Source organism: Pteropus alecto, unplaced genomic scaffold (assembly GCF_000325575.1).
Source record: "Pteropus alecto unplaced genomic scaffold, ASM32557v1 scaffold134, whole genome shotgun sequence".
Taxonomy (NCBI): Eukaryota; Metazoa; Chordata; class Mammalia; order Chiroptera; family Pteropodidae; genus Pteropus; species Pteropus alecto.
Genome location: NW_006436283.1, coordinates 9,347,342 through 9,368,912, shown reverse-complemented (window position 1 = coordinate 9,368,912; position 21,571 = coordinate 9,347,342). Strand labels below are relative to the sequence as shown.

The following is a 21,571-nucleotide window of genomic DNA, read 5'->3' as shown; positions in this document are numbered from 1 at the left end:
AGGTTTGACACAGCTGTCAGTGTCACCTTGCCAAAGACCCAGTTGTCTGCGATGTCAAAGCTGGTTCAACCCATAGGCTGAGGAAAAAGTCACTTGGCTGCTAAAACTGTGCTTGCCCCATGGAGAGCCCTCCCACTGACCTGAAAAATAGCTTCAAAACAGAAACAAAAACAAAACAAAACAAAACAACCAAAACCCAAAAAACAAACCTGACCTGGTTTGTATTATTTCTTTGGGTTATAATGCAAAATCCTGCATTAAAATAAGTCTGTCTGGTGTATTATTTATTTACAGACACCTCTGCTGGCCCTTGGGAAATGAGGGGATATGAACAAGAAGGGTGCTGTCCCAGGCATGGAGTCCTTGGGCCCTGCTGATAACAGCCAGACAGCGTTTTGGTATTTTTGCTGCCTTTGCCACTTTTGGTTGTCATGGTAACCGTCGGAGATGGGTACTGATCTCTCCATTTTACAGACAGGAAACAAGGTCTGCGCAGATAGTAAATCCGAGATCCAGGACTGAATCTAGGCCATGCTCTAAATCACTGTGCCACACAGCAGCCTGGGCCTGGGAAGGTAGTTGGGGGGTGCGGTGCTCTCCACAGCAGAAGTTTCTGGGATGTTAAGAATTTTCTGAGGCTGGACGGTCAGGAGTCCAAAAGGAAAGAAAGGATATGCAAAGAAGTGGTAGGAAGGCTCAGAGAATCATCCCCACAGCTCGCGAAATCTCATCTAACTACATTTTATGTAGTTATGGTAGTCCCGCATGGTATTTTTAGAAGATTTTTCTAGGAAATGTGCTCGTCCCCAGTTTTTACTTCCTTAATCATAGTGTGGTATCTTCTTCCTTTACATTTTGGTAGCACATTGATTAAAGCAGCAAACTCGCTCTTATGTTAGGAATTATTTTCTATTAGAATGCGCTGAACTTGTAAATAGGACACCAATGAGTCAAGAAGAAGACACATGAAATACATGAAATAGGAAACATATTTCAAAACTACACATGAGATTTATTTTATATTTTCCACCAAGTTGATTATTTGACCTGCTACATTTATCAACTTTCTGGGATGACATGGCAAATATCCATAAGAGATTTGTTACAATGCAAGCATCTTTAGTTTTGACTTAAAAATACAATGAAAATAAGACTGTTGGTTTATAGAAATAAAAAAAGTATAATAAATTCCTAATAGCAAGTTTTTAGTTTTCCAGACTACGTCTATATTATTGATAGTGTTACCAGTGAATATGTTATCAAAAATATTGGTATCAGACATTATGACCAATGAGTTTTAATATTTTCAGCCATAAGAAAATACATTAAAATCTCTTTCAATAAGTGTGATACTTTTTGACACAGTCATTTAAATGCTAACTAAAATATCAGCTTTCTGAAGTATCGGACTTGCAGAAAAGTCAACATATGGATTTCTGAGTCTAGGTTAGAAAAAAATTGTTTTAAGTTTTTGATGAAAAAAATTAAGCAAAATTTGTATATCATATTCAGAAACTGAAACAATCTTATAAAAGTAAAATTATTTATTCATCATTATACAGAAAAATAAAATCAGGGTGACCAGCAAAGATACAGATGCCGTGACTGGCAGGTAGGTGGGCTTAGTTAAGTGTCTCTGTCCATGTGGTCACTGCGTTGGCCCAGCACTCACTCCTCCTCTCTACCACATGAAAAAAATATGTCAGTGTTTATAATATGATTTCTAAAAATATACATTGATGCTATAAAAATAAATGTCTTAAAAATCAACCAAAGGCTCGAATGGAAACACAGGGTATCTGGAGCCTCAAGGCTCTTCCTGCGGGAGCAGCTTCCATTTCACCGAGGGGTCAAGTTCATCATCAAAATTCTCCAGCTCCTGCTCCTTGGAGAGCTCCAAGAAAACCTGTAATGGAGGGAAAAAATTAAGAGAGGGGTGTCACACCGCTTCCTGTAGCTCCAAGTGAGCGCAAAGAGTATGCACTTACTGCATACGTACACTCCATGGATGATATAAAAATCACTAAAACTGACCCACCTGCTCCAGAGTGGACTGCGATAGGCTGTACTCCTCCAGGTCGTAGCTCTGTTTAACTGCACGAGGATGGACATACATTAGGGGTTTGTATATTTTATATCCAGATGGTGTTTGTTAGAAGTCAGCGTAGAGTACAAACGACATTTTTAAAAAACTTAAATAAAAAGGTTACGATAATAATCGTTCATGGTGTAAGCAGAGCACTCAGTTAAAAGAACACCAATGCATTCACATAAGTTTGGAGAAAAAGGTGCTGGTGTTATACTCGCACGCTGCCCAGGTTTCGAGATCTCTTTTTAAAGGAGGAAATGGTGCCGAGGCAGCTTCTTTCTCTGCAAGTGAGCCAGTGTTTTTGCACATTCAGCACAGGAAGCGGTAAGAGGCAGACACATTTTGAAAAGGGTCGTATCAGAAGATTGTATAGAAAGATGTTTTTCAGGGAGCGGATAATCCTCACGGGCCTCTTCCTATCAATGCAGCTTGACCTAAAGCAAGTTGAAAATACTCTTTCCTGACCAAAGTGTCCTGAGCAGGGTAGTTAGAGCCCCGATGAGAGCCCAGGAGACTAGAAACACCCCACCAAAGGCGCCAGGCCAATACTGGCCGCAGTGCCGATCTGGGGGGTGCTGCGAATGACCTCGTGGCCCAGAGAACAGAAAGAAGAGGCTTCATTGGGACCACAGATGTTATCAACGGGAGTAAGAAGAGCCTTCTAGAAGCAGGAGACTTGAAGCTCTTCCTTGGGGAAGGTGACAAACAAGTGGAGATATCACTGAGCAGTGACAATGAGAAAGAGCATAGGGAGGGAGGTCCAGCTAGCACAGTGCAGAGTAGCAGCATTAGTGGGTTTGGATGGCAAGGAAAGCACGCGCCTGGGGATCACAGATGAAGTGTGGTCGGTTTTCAAGGGCACCCGACACAAGAAGATTGTTTTAACGACCAGACAAGAGGTCAGTTTCTTAATACAATGCCTCGGGCAATAAAATAATCTGCAAGTCTACATAAAACTTAATTTTAAGTATGTTAACATCAATATTCCAAAGGAAAGTATTCTCCTTAAATGCATCTGTAACCGAGTTTGTACCAATATATATGTGTACATATATATTGACTGACTTAGCTTGTACCGATATATATACAAAAACACATGAGAACAAACCACAAAGCAAAAGTAAAAATCACTCCGATTACTCCCCTCCCTCACACACAGAATCCCTCCACTTCCTTGATATTGTGCTCCAAAAATTCAAATTGAGATTTTAACTTTTAAATGTGATACGTTATGTCACATTCCTTTTTGTCATGCGGATGGATTATTGTATGATTTGAAATCATCTGTTTTCAGGATCTTATTTCAAAGGTTCTCTCTCTTACCAGTCTCTAGTTTGAAGAAAGCTTGGGCTAAAGGTCGTACATCTTCCACCGGCAACTTGTAGACCATCAGAGACGAGTACCTGTGAGGAGAGGGGAGAGAGAGGCTGATGCCACCTGTGGCAGATGCAAACTGACTACAAACACATCTCTGGTCTTTATTTCTGTAAGTAAGAGTCGGTTTGGTGTAGGTGAAATGCCTAGGGTGAATCCTAGTAATAAAAAAACAGGCAGTTCACAAAGAGAACGAGATGAGAGAGTAAGACCCGATTAGCATCCCTGGATGGAGACGAGCAGGTACAGCATAAATAAAATGTCCAGCTTTGCCAAAGTCACCTTCCGCCTTATTTTCTAAGCTAAACACTTACTCCTTGGCTGGCACTGACACTACGTAGTTCTTGAAGTTTCCCAACTCGGGTAGAAATCTAAGTCTATTCTCCAGAGTATTCATACCTCTCCCACCTTACCCCCCGCTCCCGCTACTCAAACTGCTTTCAGAAAATAGGATAATATAACTCTCTGATTAGGGGACTAGAAATTACCAGGAATTCAGCAACGACAATTTTTAAAAATATTTTTTTTCTCAGATGTTTGTCTTTTCAACATTTGAAAATCAGGAAGATTTAGATTTCATTTCATAAGATACTATTTCATATGTTTATGGAGCAATCATTATCATCTATTTTGCTTATTCCCTGTACCTTTATGATATATTTCTATTCAGTCCTGGGCCGTACATTGAGTTATAGCATTGCTTTTATAGTTATACTTCACTGTAGAAATATATTTTCAGACCTTGTCATGATGATACATTTCTCTTTACTGTTTTCCTTCCTAACTCCTAAATCATCTGTCTTCTGCAGTAAATTTTAGGTGTTAAAAATGACCCTAAATTTAATCTTTGTGTTTTTTTTTTTTTAGTGTATTACTTTCATGAGGATTGTTTCATTACTGGCATCTATATAAAGTTGGAAATATTAATAGATGTGAAATAATCAGCTTTACATCCTAGTTCTGCCTCTTGTTAGCTGCCTCATGTGATCTAAACTTTCTACTAATTTCCTATTCGTAAATATAATAATTCCATTTATTAAGGTATTGCGAAGGTCAGAATCCTATAATGCCCTTTTGAAATCATCTCATTTTTCACTGGAACACCAGTTTCTACTTTGGAAAGTCTTGGTGAGGATTAAATAAGATAACACGAGACCAAGATAGTACCTGGCATACAGTAGGAACACGACACGTGTTACACCAGCTTTTACATCAGCTCTTCTCTAGTTTATTTTCTGCAGCAACCAACAAATCATTTATTTCTTTTAGGTTTCTTTTTGGGCTAAATGTGGACTCGAATGACTACTATTCAATGCAGCTAACAAGGAAAAGCTGACATTTGACACCAGATCAAAACCAGCTACCACCTTTACCTTTCCTGCCGAGCAGCCTGGGGGAAAAGCCTCAGAATTTCGCTGTGGAGGGGTTCCACTTGTGTGGGGGTCTTCACCTTCGTCTCCAGCAGGTAAACCTTGCCAAATTTGCTCTTCAGGTGCTGGATGGAGCCGATACATCTGGAGGGAAGAGGAGAATGAGGTCGTTAACAGAAAGAGAAAAAGAACGTAGATCGCAACGTTTGTGACTCCTGATTCGCTGCTAGTGATGCCTCACTGTGAGACCCAGGTGCTCTCTGGCCACAGACTCTCACAGCCACACACCCAGGGTCAAGTGTGGACTTGGACGAACACCTACCTCAGCCTTCCGGACACCATGATGGCCACGCGGTCACACACGGCCTCAGCCTCTGACATGTAATGGGTGGTCAGGAGGGCGCCTCTCCCCGTGTTTTTAAAGGTGGCCCGGATCGCCTGCCTAAATTGTCAAGAGAATATTTACAATTAAGGAAGACTTCTGTTTAATCAGAAATGGATAGAGAAAAGAATTTTTAACGGGCAGGAATGTGAATCATTAGCAAAAAGATTAAACAAGTTAGGGCTCTTAAGTCGGCAGGTGGCATAAAGAAGGGCAAGCCAGGTGAGAGCTGTTACACTGGAGGCTGGCGTTAAAGGAGGGGTGTGAACAAGACACAGTATTTATTATGAGGTTGCAGTAAAAGAGAAATGCTGAGCGAGAGACTGTTTATGTAAAGGCTTTGCAGAGAGGAACAGAATGGCACCGAATCTAACGATGGAGTTGTCACAACCTAGTAGAGAGAACATAAAGGCACAATAAACATACACAACAACATCCCAAACCGTCATTCTGCCCCCACTTTTGCAACCCAGTGAGAATTCTCACTCTATGTGATGACGCTATGTATGATTGTGTCATCACATAGAATAGAATGCGATGATCGTGTCATCCTATGTGATGATTGTGTCATATCGTGTCACAGAGATGCACCATCGCTACCTAAAAGATCAATCGAGCAATTACAATACTCAAGTTGAGTATGTTTGGGCCCTGACAATGCTTGTTTTTCCTTAACGATAAATGGTTAGGAACTACTATGAGGGAAAGATATTTTTTTTTGCAAAGTATTGATTTTACTAATGATACTAAGAGTGGCTTTTTTTTTTTTCTCACATTAAGAAACAGTTTAAGGGACAATTTTTACAGGAGTAAAACAATTTACAGTTTTTTTTTTGTTTTTTTTTTTAAGCAAAGCAACCCTTAGTTGACTTCACAAATTGCAAGGACCTTGTCAGCTTACAATCCCTTACTTATTTATTTTTTTCTTATGCCTACAGCACCTGGTCTTCCTAAGTGGTCTCCCATCCAAGTACTAACCAGGCTGGACCCTGCTTAGCTTCCGAGATCAGATGGGATCAGGCTTGTTCAGGGTGGCATGGCCGTAGGCAATTCATAGATTTCTTGCAAGGAATCCATGCGGTCCCTGACCAGCTAGCACTCCTCACCACATCCGCTGCTGCCCCTCGGGGTCCATCCCGGTGGACGGCTCGTCCAGCAGCACCACCGGCGGGTTGCCCAGGATGCTCAGCGCGAAGCACAGCTGCAACCAGAGGAACAGCGCGTCTGGCACCGACCCGCGGGGGGCGCGGAGGAAGCCCGGGCCCCGGCCCTACCTTTCTCTTTATTCCCTCCGACAAGGCCTTCACCGGCCGCTTCTGCTGGTCCTGCAGCTGGAGCGCACCCACCAACCTGCAGGAGACAGTCAGTCGGTCAGGCTTCTGGACAGCGGAGGGAGCCGGTGGGAGAACGGGGCCGCACGGGGCCAGGATGGGGAGCAGAGCTCAGAAATGTGGTTCTGAGAACAGACGCCAGGCCATCCTAAAACTGACTTGGTTCGATCCCCCCCCCAAAAGATAGTTTTTCCTTTTAAAAGAATATAAGCACATGTCATGATCTCCAAATAGCTGTTCTGTGCTAGCTTATACCTAAAGTTTAGTATTGAGAAATTTTACCAACGAATAGTGACTTTTTTCTTTCCATGTTTAGTATGAGAAAAAAGAATAACACTTTGAAATCAGGGGAAACAGTTTCTAACGGCCGATCCACCCAACGTGTTCTGGTCAGCATTTAGAGTGTCCGGTCCTCAGTTTCCCAGGAAGGTCGTCACTCCCAAGCGTCTCCGGCACCCTCAGGCAGCGAACAGGTGTGTCCCCCCGTGTACCGTGTGATGGCGACAGCGGCGTCCGCTTTCCTCAGGCCTTTCACGGCGGCGAACACCTCCAGATGTTCCCTCACCGTCAGGTTGGGCCACAGCGCGTTCTCTTGAGGACAGTACCCCAGAAACCCCAGGTCGTCCCCCTCGCTGCTGCCTTTTAGAAGCACCTGCCAAGAAAAGTTTGCCCTCAGTCTCTACCACCCGCATGGCTTTTCTGTGTTTCCATGACATCTCGCTCCTTACAAATGTAGAAAAACTAGAGAAATTCTAGGATCTCGTTGAGTGTAATTATCTGCAACCATTTGCATTGGAGAGAGATTGTCAGTGAGTAAATATATGGAGAGAAAGGCATGCACAACCTAATCGAAGCTGAAGATCATACATCTCACAAATGTGGTGTCTCGCCGTCAAGGCCAAGAGTTTATATCTTATTTTTTCATCGCACTCAGAAAGAAGTGCATTAATTTAATTACTCGCTATTTAGCTTCCCTCACTGATGAGATGTTTTTTGAGAACTGCCTAGGCAACATGCATGGTGCTGCCTGTGATGGATGCAGTGAGCAATGGCGCAGCCAGCATCGGGGTTACTTGGCGTTTTCAGTCTCCTTGAGCGAATCAGGCAGTAAACGAGCAGAGAAATGAGTAAAGAGAACACAGACAGATCCTAAGCGCTGCAGTAATGGAAACATTCAGGGGGCCTGGGTGGAAAATAACGGGAGAAGTGACTTTAGGTCGGGTGGTCGGAGAAAGCCTGTCTGCTGAGGGGCCATTTCAACAGAACAGCAAGAAGGCACCTGGCCTGGAAAAGAAAACGAATTTGGGAGCAGAGTTAAGCTCTGTGGAGGGGTGTCCTTAGACCAGAGGCAAAGGTGGGGGGCCCAGAGCAGAGTGGTCAAGGGGAGAGGAGAAAGATGTGGCAGAAGGGACACAGAAATCAGCTCCTGACCAGCACGGGAGCTTTCATCCCAGCCACCATGCGGTGAGAGGCATTGAAAGCGTTTAAGCAGGACAGTGACATTGTTGATAAAGATCACAGTCGCAGATCTGATTAAAGCTGATTTCATGACACCCAAATAGTCGGCTTTATAATTGAGATATTACTTACCTTTGAAAATATTTCATTACAGCATAGGGAATGAAGTTAGCGTTAATGTAATGGCCAGGTGTAGAGCCAGAGGAGAGAAAGAGCAATCAGGGGGATCACTTTATAAACTATATAAATATCTAACCAATTATATTATATCCTTGAAACTAATAATAAAATAAAATTTAAAAACATATTTCATTCTAATATATCAATGAACAGTTACCTCTTTTTTCCCCCTGCTTGATAATGAGAGATAAAACATTGATTCGGGGTCCAGGTAGTGACTGAATTGGAAGGTGGTCTCCACTGAACGAAGGAGCCCCGTTAGGGTTGGCTGAGCCACCCACATTGCCAAGAACACCTGTTCTCACATCGGCCTCAGAGGGACAGAGAACATGCGTTCTCCTTCCTCTTTGGTGGGATATCCATCAACCACATGCCTGGTGGTCTTTTCCCGGTGGGTTGGACCACCAACCCTTCCCCTTGGTGTAGTTCCACAGACCTCTGCCTTAGATTGCACTTTTCCCCTTTCCCTGGACACATTTTCCAAAAGAGTTCTGAAGGTTTTCTATCTTCTGCCACAGAAGGTGGAAAAAAAAAAAAAGTTTTCTTTATGCCTCATGTTGTCTCCCTGTCTCTCTTTTCTGTTTGCCTGGCCTCCTTCTACGGCCGAATTGCCTGTACAATCAGTCGACTGCCTATCTCTGTTGCTCAGCCTCAAGACTTTTCTTGAAAACACTCCCCCAAGATAACGTATTTGTACCAAAATATGTGTTCTAGTATCGAAGTACTTTTAAAGGACAATGAATATGATTGTTTAATAGGTTTTTTTTTTTTAAATACATTTCTATTCAAGATTGAAGCATTACATACTGGAGGACAGTACGCACTGAAAGAGCAAATCCGTTGTTTTACGGTACTATAAATAGAATTTGTATGGACTCTGATATTTTCTTCTGATCTAATACTGAACATTCCCTATAGATGCCTTTGAAGGCATGAATAGTTATCCCCTTTCTGTGATTAACTTTTGTGTGTATTAATGTGATAGTTTGTGATGTATTTTTCTGCCACGTGAATCCTGTTAATCATCCAGTGATTAAAAGAGACTTTGTTGTTTTTGAAGTTTTAATGTCTTGTAAAATTTATTTTGAGCACCACTAGATAGCATATTTTTCTCATAATTCACCTACCTGTCCAGCAGTTGGTTTTGTGTCTCCACTTATCATCTTAATGGATGTACTTTTACCAGCTCCATTGTGTCCTAATAATCCTAAAACCTCGCCTGAAAGAAACGAAAAAAGGTTACATTCAATACCAATTGATTTTAATAGTAAAATTAAGAATAAAACAGTCTGAAATCTTGCTATGTGACAAGTGTTGTGCTATGTGCTTTGTATATAGTACCTCATTCAATTGTCAACCCTCCCCAGAGGTAATTATCATATTTTCTTACTTATTTGGGGATGGAAGCTCTTAGGGATGAGGTTTGTTGCCCAAAGTCACACTGATGGGAAGTGATAAAGCCACTCTTGGAAGCTAGTAGGTATGTCATCTATCTCTGGTGATCCTAAGCACTGTGAGATGTCACAAAATAAGGTCATCTAACATCTGCTGATTAAGCCTTCAGAATGTGCTGGCACATCCCATTAGTTATCTTGTGAAAAATAATGAACATTAGGAAACCAATCATGTTCATTAAGTAGAAATGTCATGGTCTCGGTGGTTCATTTTAATAGAGCGCTTATGGTTTCCATGTAGATATGACTAATCTTTATCCATGGGCATGAGTTAATTAATTTCATTTAGAAATGAGCCATGTAAAAGCAACAGTCATTGTCACCCTGTTGATGAGTCTGTGTGTGAACCAAGAGTCGGTGTACAGAATGGTTCTCGTCAAGAACCATACAGCTCTATGGAGGGCCCTGAGCCAAAAACAGAAGGTCCACTATGTCTAACCTTTTCTAACACAGAAAGAGACATTTCTTGTGGCTGTTTTCTTCTTCCTCTTGGAAAAGCAGTGTTTCCTCTTCCCTATATACTCTTTGCGTAAACAGCTGGCAATGATGACTGGTTTCTGTAAATGACAAGGAAATCATGTTAGACCTTAATTTTCTCCATTAATCTTGAAAAAGCTCTATCCTCCCACTCGATTGGCTTCTTGCTACACAAGCCAGGCATCAAAGAAGACCTTCTACTAGGTGACCTATCCATTGGCCGTCCTCCCATCCTAGCATCTCTCAGAACAGAAGCATGGAGACTCGGAGAAGTACCGAGTCATCCTCAAGACCGACATCCTGAAGACCGGACTTTGCCGCGAATTTCATACAGTTACTTTCTCCAAGATGCAGTGAATCGGTGTCACTTTGCTTAGTTTCTAAAATTTACAAGTTCTTTCTTGGCTTTTGCAATTTCAACTGCACTCTACTTTGTTTGTTTTTTTTTATTCTAAGAAAGACGAAGCGAGTTAACATAACTTTTAATCTGCTCATCTAGTGTAAAAATGATGACTACCTACTAAAAGTAGCGATCCTCATTTGTATGAACTGGAGAAACTCAAGGTCATTTGAGAAGGAGACTTGTAGACAGACCACTTTCACGGATAAACATTTGTGTTGTTTCATGAAATAACTGCTTCATAGGTTTTTTACCTCATCAAAGTTTGTGGAATTCAAGGCATTTTCCTGAACATCTTCATCCTCCCCTTCTGGCTCTTCTGGATTTTTACATACATCGCTGCTCCTTGGAGAAATTCTGGAGTCGAAACCATCCATTAGTAATTGATTTTGGGTTTTCGTCCTTGTATCAAGAATACTGCGTTCTTTAAATCATATACTTGAGTAGATTGTGTAATTAATAAACCATCATAATCTCTTTTCAGTTCCGTGAACCTTCCTTCCTTCATAACTTCTGTCAATGGTACTACTAGACCATTGCTTCTGACACATCTTTCATTCTACTCATCTACAGAAACATTATTTTTTTAAAAAATAGCAATAGGTAATTTAGTATCTATTATCCGACAAAGAATTTTAATATTATAGCTTAATGAAATAATTTTTCTGAGAACCCTAGCTTTGACACCAACAGGTTGGCATTATTATATTTTCACAGGGACAGAATATTTGAAGCCAGATGCTCCCCACTAAATAGGTAAGATGCTTGACCTTCTATTAGGCTTGACCATTTCTTCAGACTATGTGTCAGATTCACTCTTTCTCCTCTGTTCTAACTCTGTCCCTCATACCCAGAATATAGCTCATACTATTCTCTTTTCCTTCAACCTAATATCCCATATTGATCTTAGAAGGTTTCTTAAAGGTCTTCTTTCCTCTTGGAAGTCTCCCACCCTGTAAAAGCTAAAGATAAAACTGATGTGGTATAGGAGACACAGAGAGAATAAGATGCTTATGGATGTATCTATGAATGGTGCAAAAAAAAAAAAAAGTCTCAGCTTTTAAGTTCCGTTCATAACTGAACAAGCTTATGATCCACAAGTTGAGCTTCTCATCACCACAGGAAAAGAGCATAGTTATTGCTATCTTTGACCTAGTGATCATTCTAGTCTTACTTTCTGGAGTGGTAGCATTCCTTCAACTGCCGATCTATCCAAATTAATTGTTATTTAAACTGAACTAGCTGCATGTAACTTTGCCCAGTGTTCCACTGCATACGGTATCAGATAGAGCTCTATCTTCATATTTAATGTTTCAAGTCTGTTTCCTCCACTATTTATAATCTCCTTTGGTTTAGGTACCTTGATCTCTATTACTTGTATCGGCACATGGTTCCTACCCCAGCTTATTCTAGCACTTGGCATTTGTGTGTTAATGGATTAATTCACATATGAGAAAATATTTTAAAATATTTATCACTGAAATGAAAGAATTCAATTTGATTTCTCCCAACCTAAAGACGGGATCCTTTCTCATCAATTTCTTTCCAAACTTCCATTCCAGACATCGAAGAATAAAAACAAAGATGATAAAATGAAGGAATGGCTAGGAATAAAGAGAAACATGCACAATTAGGAATAATTGGATTTCTGCAAAGATGCATTTGGCAAAATTATTAAAATATCCAATAATCTATTTGTCAAATTGGGAAACAATCAAATTCACTTTCAATCTTGTTTACAGAAACACTGGAATATAATTATGTGATACTTTCACTTTATTGTTTTTAAGAGTTGGGAAGCATATTATCTGGTTATTTGATCTTTATAAAAAAAGTTGTTCCATATTTTACAAATATTTTATCTCTATGGGCTACAGATACCTATATATTCACCTTAATAAAAAGTTTCACTGTGTTCACAGGAATTAAAATGGTTTAGTTTAGTAAAATACATGACAATTTTTAAAGAAGAGTGTGTTCTTACGATTAGGGATATCAGAAAGACCTCTGCACCTGCAGAAAATATAAGCTGCAAAAAAAAAGAAAGATAATGGTTAAATAGGAAATTTTTTGTTTCATGAATTTTATCCATATAAATGTGAACTGGCCTATCGAACAGCCCTAATGGCACCAAGAGTGCTGTCTAAATGTCTATTCCAAAATTTGTAGTGAGGAGTTGCCTCCCTCCCAAGGTCTCTAAGCCATTGTGCCTTTATTTGAAACAATAGGATTTAACCATTATTCTTTGGGGATCTGTGCTAGCCTCCCCAGACAGTGAGGGAGAGGCAGGATTTACTCTTCTCACACAGACCTTCACACTCCTTCCTGCGCCCACTGTTCCTTTCACAAGACCCCTTTCTCTCCTTTAGCCTCCCTACGGATACCTCTTCACTCTTTTCGTAGAAGTATAGATATCAGTCAGCTTGAAAAAAAAAAAAAGGATTTTATTCACATTGAGAGCTTCTCTAGAATCCTGAAATCCTAAAGATTAGGGACATCTCATTTGCCCCCTTCTAAAGCTGTGTTTTTTAAAGGCTGCTCTGTTTCTCGCTACCCATTATCCTTCCTCCCTACCCATTAGTCAGTGCCAACTCTTCCATTACAGTTCAGTTGGACTATATCATCTTATCTGAGAGAAATTCAGATGGAATCCCTGAAGTAGAAATCTTCAAATGTCATGCATATTTAACACATTGTAGAGTCCCAACCCTAAGCAAAGTTTTCACAATTGGTCATCAGTTCCAGGACATTAGGAAAGATGGTGGCATTACTTACACGAAAAGGTAGGAGCATACAGCCAAGTAATGTGGCGTGTGGTATTAAAAAGGTGACAACATACAGCGAAGCATATTCGTAGTTATCCACCAGGAGCATAGCCAAAGAGAAGAAGGTGATCTAAAGAAAATGCAAATATGCATGTTAACTGCCCTGAACTTCAATAGATGTTCCAAACTGAGATGGCTATTCTTTGGCAATATCCCTAATCTCTGCTCCAGCCTCAAAAACCAAGCTGAAATCAGCATATCTCTACTGACACTTTCTCTTAGTAACTTAGCCGAATTCCTTTGGCCTGGAGGATCACAAATGAGACATCACTGGATAAATCGAGGATCTAATATATTATTTTAATTGGAATTTTAATTAAGAGAATTTTAATTTAATTTAATTTAAAATTCTATTTCAATTAATAGAATATTTTAATTATAGAAAAGGAAAAAAAGTGGTGTGTATTGTTTTAGAGGTAAAATTCAGATCAGTAGATAAGCAATAAAAGTAAAAATTGAAATTAATAGCTAACAACAATGAAAGGAGACTTTTGTCAACTGTATCAATGGAGAAATATAAGCATTTAGTAACCTAGAGGGTCTTAGTACAAGTACTAAAATACAAAATTCAGGGATAAGAGAGTTATAGGGACACCTGATGATCTCAGACTTCTTCTAAACCATTGCAGTGCCTTCCTGAAAGTTTTGTTGTTGTAGTTTTTTTTTTGTTCTTTTTGTTTTTGTTTTTTACTTCTAATAGCTCTGTTTTACAAACCATTGCTTTTATGGCTTTCAGAATATCCATCCTAAAAGTGTATCTCTGATCATATTTCTTTTCTGTACTGCAAGCTGCCATGGCTTCTCATGATCTGTAGAATAAATTCTTGAGCACATCATTTAAGGTCGGTTATGATTCCGACCATTATTTTTACCATAACTAGGACCATGCTCAGGCTGCACCATATCCATGTCAGATTATTACCAGTTCCCAGGACTTTCTCCCTTTTGGGTTTCTGTTCATCCATTATTTTCTATTTGCGTCATCATTCTTCTCTAGCTGTTGAAATCTTATATTCTTTCGAGTTTCACTTCCTAAAGAAAACTTCTGCTCTTGTTTTCATGAATGGATCTCTCCCTTCTCTGGTTTTCATAGACCTCTTTATTCCTCAGTTGTATAACAGTCTTTTAAAAATAGATGAGAGCTTGATAATCTTTGCCTTATGACTGTTTTAATAAGCGGCTGTTTGCTCATCTGTTTACCCTGTAAGCCCTCTTTCAGTGCTGAGACTCTTTTTTCTCCATTAGCAGTCTTAGTTTGTGACACTTTGCTGGAAGCCAAGTGATGTTTGTTGAATTAATTATTTTCTTTTTGGCATCCTGAAATGACAGGAAGTCAGAATAGATGCTTGTACATTTTTCCCCCTTCCTAATTTAGATAAAGTGAGTATTGCTTTATGGAATTAATTCTTAGTACAGAGTTGGAGAAGTAGTTTCTGGTTTTAACTATGCTAGTAAGAGTGTAATCTTGTATAACTTCATAGAGACCTTTGGGATTTTTTTTTTCAGTAAAAAGAAAGTAACAGATGGTTTTCAGGTTTTCTTCCAGTAAATATTTTACGGCTCTAGAAAAAAAATTTGGCTACTTTTAAAGAAAGACAAGGGTAGAAATAGGAAGAGAAAAAGATGCATATTTTGAAAAGGATCCGCATGTAAAGCAAACTTAAAATATTTTAGACTGTAATATTAATTTATCATTCTACCAAGGGCAAATTTTAAAGTATTAGCTCAGAATTGTACATTACATGTGTAAAATAAATGTTCAAAAGAAATATACTTACAATAAAGAAGCAAAAAGACCAAACGCCACTGTTTTTTCTCCCCTTGCGAAAAATGAATGAAATTATATATGTAAAGAAGATAAGCGATGTGGCATAACCAAGAGCACATGGGATCTGAAATCAACAGAATGTTACGTTTAGTTAAAGGCAAATGCAATCTAGGGAAACATTTAGGATCCAAAGTGTCGTCATAGCACAGGGTTTTATAATTATTAAATTCGCGACAATGTGATCATCAGTGAAAACAGTTTGCCTCTTCAAATTTTCTAATTAAATTGTACAATGATATTTGTTCTATGAATATTGTCACTTACCTGCATAATCTGAATTATACTTTTCAATAGAGAAATTTGGATGCTCAAAATGTAGTCTATTAAGTACATAAAAAGGAATATCAACCAGTACATTGGGACATCCACCAGCGCCTGTCCAAACCAGTAAGCAGAAGGGAAGAGCCCCGAAATTCGCAGCTGGGACCAAGCTTTGTTCTGATTAGGAGACAGCAAAAATACAAATGGCATTTCAATGTAAGGTTGAAGAAAATGTGGATCATGTAAACAACTATTCAAACGAAACCTTCATTCGTAATAATTCTGCATCATGTCAACAACTGTTATCTGACCAATGGATATGGATAAATCCAAAGATAAATGATTGGTTTGCTGCTTTAGTTAACAGCACTGACGTTCATCACACATCTGATAGAAACATGTGAAAGAAGACCTCAGAATAATCAAGGCATCAGCACTGCGGTAAATATAACGGTGATTAATGACTTACGGGTGTGGGGTGGAATAGTTTATCTAGCTAAGCAGCTAACTTTTCATCAGAGTGATTCTGCTTTGACTCCGTATGAACTGCTCTCTCTCTCTCCCCGCCTCCCTCCTTCCATTCCCCACTATTTCCTAGATTGCATCTGCGTGTGTCTCAATAATAGCTTTATCTTTTTAATATAAATAAATGACATGTCAGTTTTGCCCTAGAACACATTCAAATATTTACTATCCATCCAAATATTTGTGTATATGTACGTAAATATAAACATATTCATACATATAAATGTATTTTGTATTCCTTGTTGTTCTCTGAATAAACTCTTAAATCACATTTTTTTAACTACTTATCCAGTGATGCGGTTTTAGGCACAAATTATATTTTAAACCTTTCTAATAATTTTGAATGTATTTTCTTTTGAAATATTTACATTTATTTGTTAGTGGTCACTGACCAGCTAAATGATGCTTTTGTCTGAGACATAAACTGACCTAAGAACTCATGTCAAATAAGGATTTGGTGATCTACAGGATTTGTGAGTGAAGCTATAAGAGGAATGAAAGACAGTTTTAGGTTACTGATAGGATAAGTGATGCATAGTGCTGACATTTATGGAGACAGACAATCTGGAAGAAGGTAAACATTGAAGAATATCATAAATTCAGTTTTGGAAGCATGAAGTTTGAGAGTCTGTGACGTCTCCAATGGAAAAGCTGAGAGAGAAGTTTGGATCAGCCTTGAAGGTGAAATTACAAATTAGAGATCTGAACTAGAATCAAATCTGTGAGTGACTAGTAGGTAGAGGAGATCTGAGGATTTTTTAAATGTAGAGATGACAGAGGAATAAGAAATTCTAAAGGAGACAAAAGGACAGTGGCCAGTGCTTAGAGAAACTTGGTGAAATTGTGATATCACACAGGCTAAAGCAAGAAAGTGTTCATGTTTTCTAAGGGAGAAGTTTTAAGTTTAAACTATGTTACTGCCAGAATGACTGACAGTTATATCAGGCCTGTAAATTGTATTTCCGGGGATTCTTGCAGGTTCTACGCTAAAGAGGGAACATTATACGGATAATACTCTTTTCCCTTGGGCGACAGAATTACTGTGCAGAGGAAGTGACACAGATGAAGATGGTACTGATTAAACAGAAATGCTTATACCAGGTTTCACAGATTTTGTGTAATAAAGTTAAAAAAATGGAGCCATTAAAGGATATTCTATTGAAATTTGTAAGTAACGCTAATGTGAGTTGGCCTGCCTTGATTATCATGTAAATTCGCCACCTTATGATTACTACTCAAAATTTGTCTCCACTTCAGAACTACTGAATCAGAATCTTCATCTTAACAAGATGCTCCAATAATTTGTAGACACATTAAAAGAGTCATTTGAATTATTGAAAGAGCGTGAATGAAAATTTATAGATTATCAGTTCAACATTGGGATTTTCTTTTTATTTCTCCAAAGTTCTCACATTTTCAAAATATCATTTCCTTTTATTTCAACAATCTCTTTTTAATCAACATTTTTGAAATGTATTTTTTAAACAATAAAAAGTACCCATATTAAGTATATGGTTGCATGAGGTTTGATGAATGCATATATTCCTGTATCACCATCATAATCAAGGTACAGACCATTTTCATCACCTCCCCAAATTTTCCATGCTCTTTTGCAGTCAATAGCCTTTATTGCTGGTTATAAGAAAACAGAGGTCTGCTTTCTGCCACGATGTATTAGTTTTACCTTTCTGAGAATTTCATATAAATGAAAGCATTCAGTATTTACTCTTTTGTACCTCATCCATGTTGATGCATTTTTTAGTTGTCCCTTCTTTTGTATTGCTGAGTAGTAGTCCATTGTATGTCTCTACCAGAATTGATCAGTTCACAGCTTGATGGATATTTGGGTTGTTTCAGATTGTTGGCTACTATGCATAAAGCTACTAAGAACATAAAGGTACAAGTCTGCTTGTGGAAAGATGTTTTCTTTTCTCTTGGGTAAATAATTAGGAGAGGAATTGCTGAGTCATGCAATAAGTATATTTTTAATTTTATAAGACAAGGCCAAATTGTTTTTGCAAAGTGATTGTACAAGTTACATTCCCACCAGCAATGCATGAGAGTTCCAGTTTCTCCACACCCTCACTGACTCCTGACGTTGTCAGTCATTTTAACATTATTCATTTTATTTGGTTCGTAAAGATATCTCACTGGGGTTATTCTCTGGATTACTCATGGTATTGGCCATCTTTTCATGGAAGTATTTTCCATTTACATATCTTCTGTGGTGAAGTATCTGTCAAATATTTCGCCCACCTTTAAAATTAGGCTATTTTCTATTACTGAGATGTAAGAATTCTTTATATTCTCAACACCAGTTTTTTGTTAAATATATATGTATTGTGAACATTTTTCTCCCAGCCCACAGCTTTTTATTTTCTTATTGATGTTTTACAAAGAGCAAACGGTTTCAACTTTGATGAAGTTCAAAATATCATTTTCTTTTATGGTTTATGCTTCTGTCTCACCTATGAAATATTTGCCTACCACAAGATTTGATTCACTTCAAAATAATTTTGTGTATGGTGTGAAGTGAGTGCTAAGAACATTTTTGTCATAACAATATCAAGTTTCCATACAATTTGCTGAGAGGATTAACCCCATTTGAATTCCCTGGGTAGTTTTATTGAAAATAAATTGATGATATGTATGTAGGTTTATATCTGAAATGTCTATTCCATTTTATATATCTATATGATTATCCTTAATTAATACAACACATTCTTAGTTACTATAACTTTGTAATAAACCTTGAAGTCAGAAGCATAAATGTTCCAACTTTGTTTTTCTTCTTCAGTTATTTTGCCTATTTTAAGATATTTGCATATCCATGTGAATTTTAGAATTATTCTCTCTCATCTATCTATAATTTATATTTCTATTTATACTTCTTTTTATTTTTATAGCTTAGGATTTATGTCTGAATTGGCTGCTCAATTAAACATATATAAATAGCCTCTTTAAAAATTCTGTAATTATATTACCTTCAGCATGTAATCATTCAAAGTAATAAAATTTGCAGTTACTCATTGTTACCTTAGAATCATCAATGCTGCTCATAGCAATATAAGGAGCACAACTGGATGCCAGAATCAACCAGGACATGACAGGGAACAGGAACTGAAATGGGTTATTTTGTTCCTTTTGAAAAAGCAAAGAATACAATGAGCTGAATGAATGAATTTAAAATTCATTTTCTGGAATACATTTAAGAAAATATAAAACAGATTATATATAATCCTGCTTTAGGTCTCTTTTGAGGTTTTCAAACTCTTTCATTATCCATTCAGTTTTGAAGCTTGACTTTTAGCTTGATACTCAAATTTATGGATAAGGAAAGTGATTCAAAGAAGGTAAGTAAATTTATAATATTACAGAGTTTGAAAGTAATGAGTAAGATTTTTTTCATTTTCTTACTTTATGATTCTAAAATTTATTCTGATGCTAAATAAGAAATAATAATAATTCACAGTTGAAACATTCAATTTCTTAACTGATCTTTATAATCACTTCAAATGTAATAGCTTGACACAGAAACCATATGAGATATTTTATGGGCATAGTGACAATAAATTATCTTTTTAGGTATTCCATGAGACCAGATAAATATTGGTTGAGGTTTCAAAAGTAGAGATGAATTACTAGAAGGGGAAGTAAAACCTCCAAGGAAAACCTTTGCCCTTGGTTGTACATATTGTTGCTCCTTTTTATAGCCATCTTTAAGGATAGAAGATTCACGAACCCTCTCGAATGCAGTCCCTATGTAACTTTCATGGTTCACATATTGTGGTTTGATAAAGCACATTACCGAAAAAAAAAATTAGAACCAGAGCCTGATTGTCTTCTGCCTGCTCATTAGAGAAACACTTGCTAAACACAGAAAGACAAGATTTAAGTTTATCGTCGGAATCTTTCCAGAACACCTTGCGTGCTGGGTGGGTTTAGTACTCAGTGGCGAATCCATTGACTTTGGGTAGGACAGAAGCAAGGTCTGAAATTACAAAAAAACTCTTACTTGAGCAATGAGTAGGTAAATTCGAATGGAGTATACAAAGAGTCGCTGGAGATGTTAGTTAAAGTTGAGATGTTGGGCACATAAATGTAAGGTCAGCTGAGCTGGTTGGTGTCATCAAACTCCCCCTAGCTAAACAGGATGTTTTTGCAGATGAAATCCTAAGGCAATTTGCTCTATTATTGTATCCTCCTTCAGAAACCAGAAAATCAAAAAAGCTTTTACAGTCTTCTAGGAGGTTAATTAAATAAACCATAGTGTGTGTGTGTGTGTGTGTGTGTGTGTGTGTGTGTGTGTGTGTGTGTGTATACACATATATATATATTCTAAAATTAATTAATACTTGATGGATGACTAAAGCTTTTTGCTTTAATGATTAAGTTTCTTAAACATCCCGCTGAAAGGAATTTTTATTTACTGAGCACATGGTGAGGTATGTTGTGAGAGGTTACCCTAGATCTTACTGGAACATATGAAAATAATGATGGATGCATGGTCCATTTTATATACACATGGGTAGATGTTTATTAGCAATATATAGAATTATAAAACCTTATGGGTAGGTGGGATATAGATGATTTCCAGGCCTCTGACATTCATTTATATATTTAACAAATAAGTTATTCAGTGCTTATGATGTTCCAGTCCCTATCCTATGTAGAAGGTATTATGTAGTGTTAAAGATTCATGGTCCCTATGCTTAAAGAACTAAGAGGAAGAAATATATTTAGGAAATAAGCAAAAAGAAAAAATTACAAACTCTGATAGATATTCTGGTTTCTAAACTTAAAGGGCCATAGACAGTCCAATCATCTGGGCCTTTTTTCAGAAATACGTTGTTTTTGTTTGTTTTGTTTTGCCTTGTGTCTAAAAAAAGCTGGTTTGGTAGGTCTATGATAGGCTCTAGGCATTAATATTTTTTGACAAGGAACTGGAGTAATTCTCATTTAACCAGTTGCAATTCTTTCCTGAACTTTGCCCTACATATTTTTCTTTTGTAGCATTTACAAAAGTAATAATAAGGCTTCTATTTCTCTCTCTCTCTCTGTTCTTTCCTTCGCCATTTTATTATTTTTGTGCTAGTTACAGTTCTGTATGATTTCACTTCCGTTTCCTCATATTCTCTTTGAAAACGTATTTTGTTAGTTTTATTTCACATTAAAAACAACTGAAGTTCTGAAAAGTATGTTGTTTTCTTAAAGCAAGAGAGCTACAATGAACCCAAATGCTAATTTATCACACAGTGGTTGACTCAATAAGAATAAAAGTCCAGCACTTAAAAGGGTGATCTGGGAGATTCCTGATGGGAAAGAATTCATAAAAGTATAGACGTACCTCAAAAAAAGTACTCCTGTCAGTTTGGATATGTGCTGATGGTTTAACCATTCCAAGTAGCCCATTGCTAACAATATCCATGAGAACGGGGAAACAATTCAGTCTTTTGGTATTGCATGCTAATGAAAAGCTGTAATTCTAAAACATAAAAAACAAGGTTATAAATTCTCAGAGAGCTTCATATTTTTTTTTCTAAAGAGGTCAAAATTCAATGTTTTACTTAAAAAGTCATGTTTTAAAAATCATGTCAAATAATTAAAACAAACACTG

General features: G+C 37.8%; 1 protein-coding gene and 1 pseudogene across 1 annotated transcript in view; both read right to left on the bottom strand.

Annotated features, from left to right (window-relative positions):
• Window positions 1–1,591: 1,591 nt before the first annotated feature.
• Window positions 1,592–21,571, bottom strand: part of ABCA8 (ATP binding cassette subfamily A member 8) — a 58,142-nt gene continuing 38,162 nt past the window's right edge. Inside the window, exons 22-38 of the mRNA XM_025047121.1 lie at window positions 21,302–21,439; window positions 18,991–19,095; window positions 15,433–15,606; window positions 15,119–15,232; window positions 13,291–13,410; window positions 12,028–12,119; window positions 10,770–10,872; window positions 10,078–10,195; window positions 9,312–9,403; window positions 7,038–7,198; window positions 6,490–6,565; window positions 6,322–6,416; window positions 5,156–5,275; window positions 4,837–4,977; window positions 3,413–3,492; window positions 2,039–2,094; window positions 1,592–1,906 (exon numbers count right to left, since the gene is read on the bottom strand). Of these exons, the coding sequence (XP_024902889.1) occupies window positions 1,808–1,906; window positions 2,039–2,094; window positions 3,413–3,492; window positions 4,837–4,977; window positions 5,156–5,275; window positions 6,322–6,416; window positions 6,490–6,565; window positions 7,038–7,198; window positions 9,312–9,403; window positions 10,078–10,195; window positions 10,770–10,872; window positions 12,028–12,119; window positions 13,291–13,410; window positions 15,119–15,232; window positions 15,433–15,606; window positions 18,991–19,095; window positions 21,302–21,439 (1,884 nt within the window). The 3' untranslated portion in view covers window positions 1,592–1,807. The remainder of the gene's footprint in view (window positions 1,907–2,038; window positions 2,095–3,412; window positions 3,493–4,836; window positions 4,978–5,155; window positions 5,276–6,321; window positions 6,417–6,489; window positions 6,566–7,037; window positions 7,199–9,311; window positions 9,404–10,077; window positions 10,196–10,769; window positions 10,873–12,027; window positions 12,120–13,290; window positions 13,411–15,118; window positions 15,233–15,432; window positions 15,607–18,990; window positions 19,096–21,301; window positions 21,440–21,571) is intronic.
• Window positions 6,145–6,263, bottom strand: LOC112480165 (annotated as a pseudogene).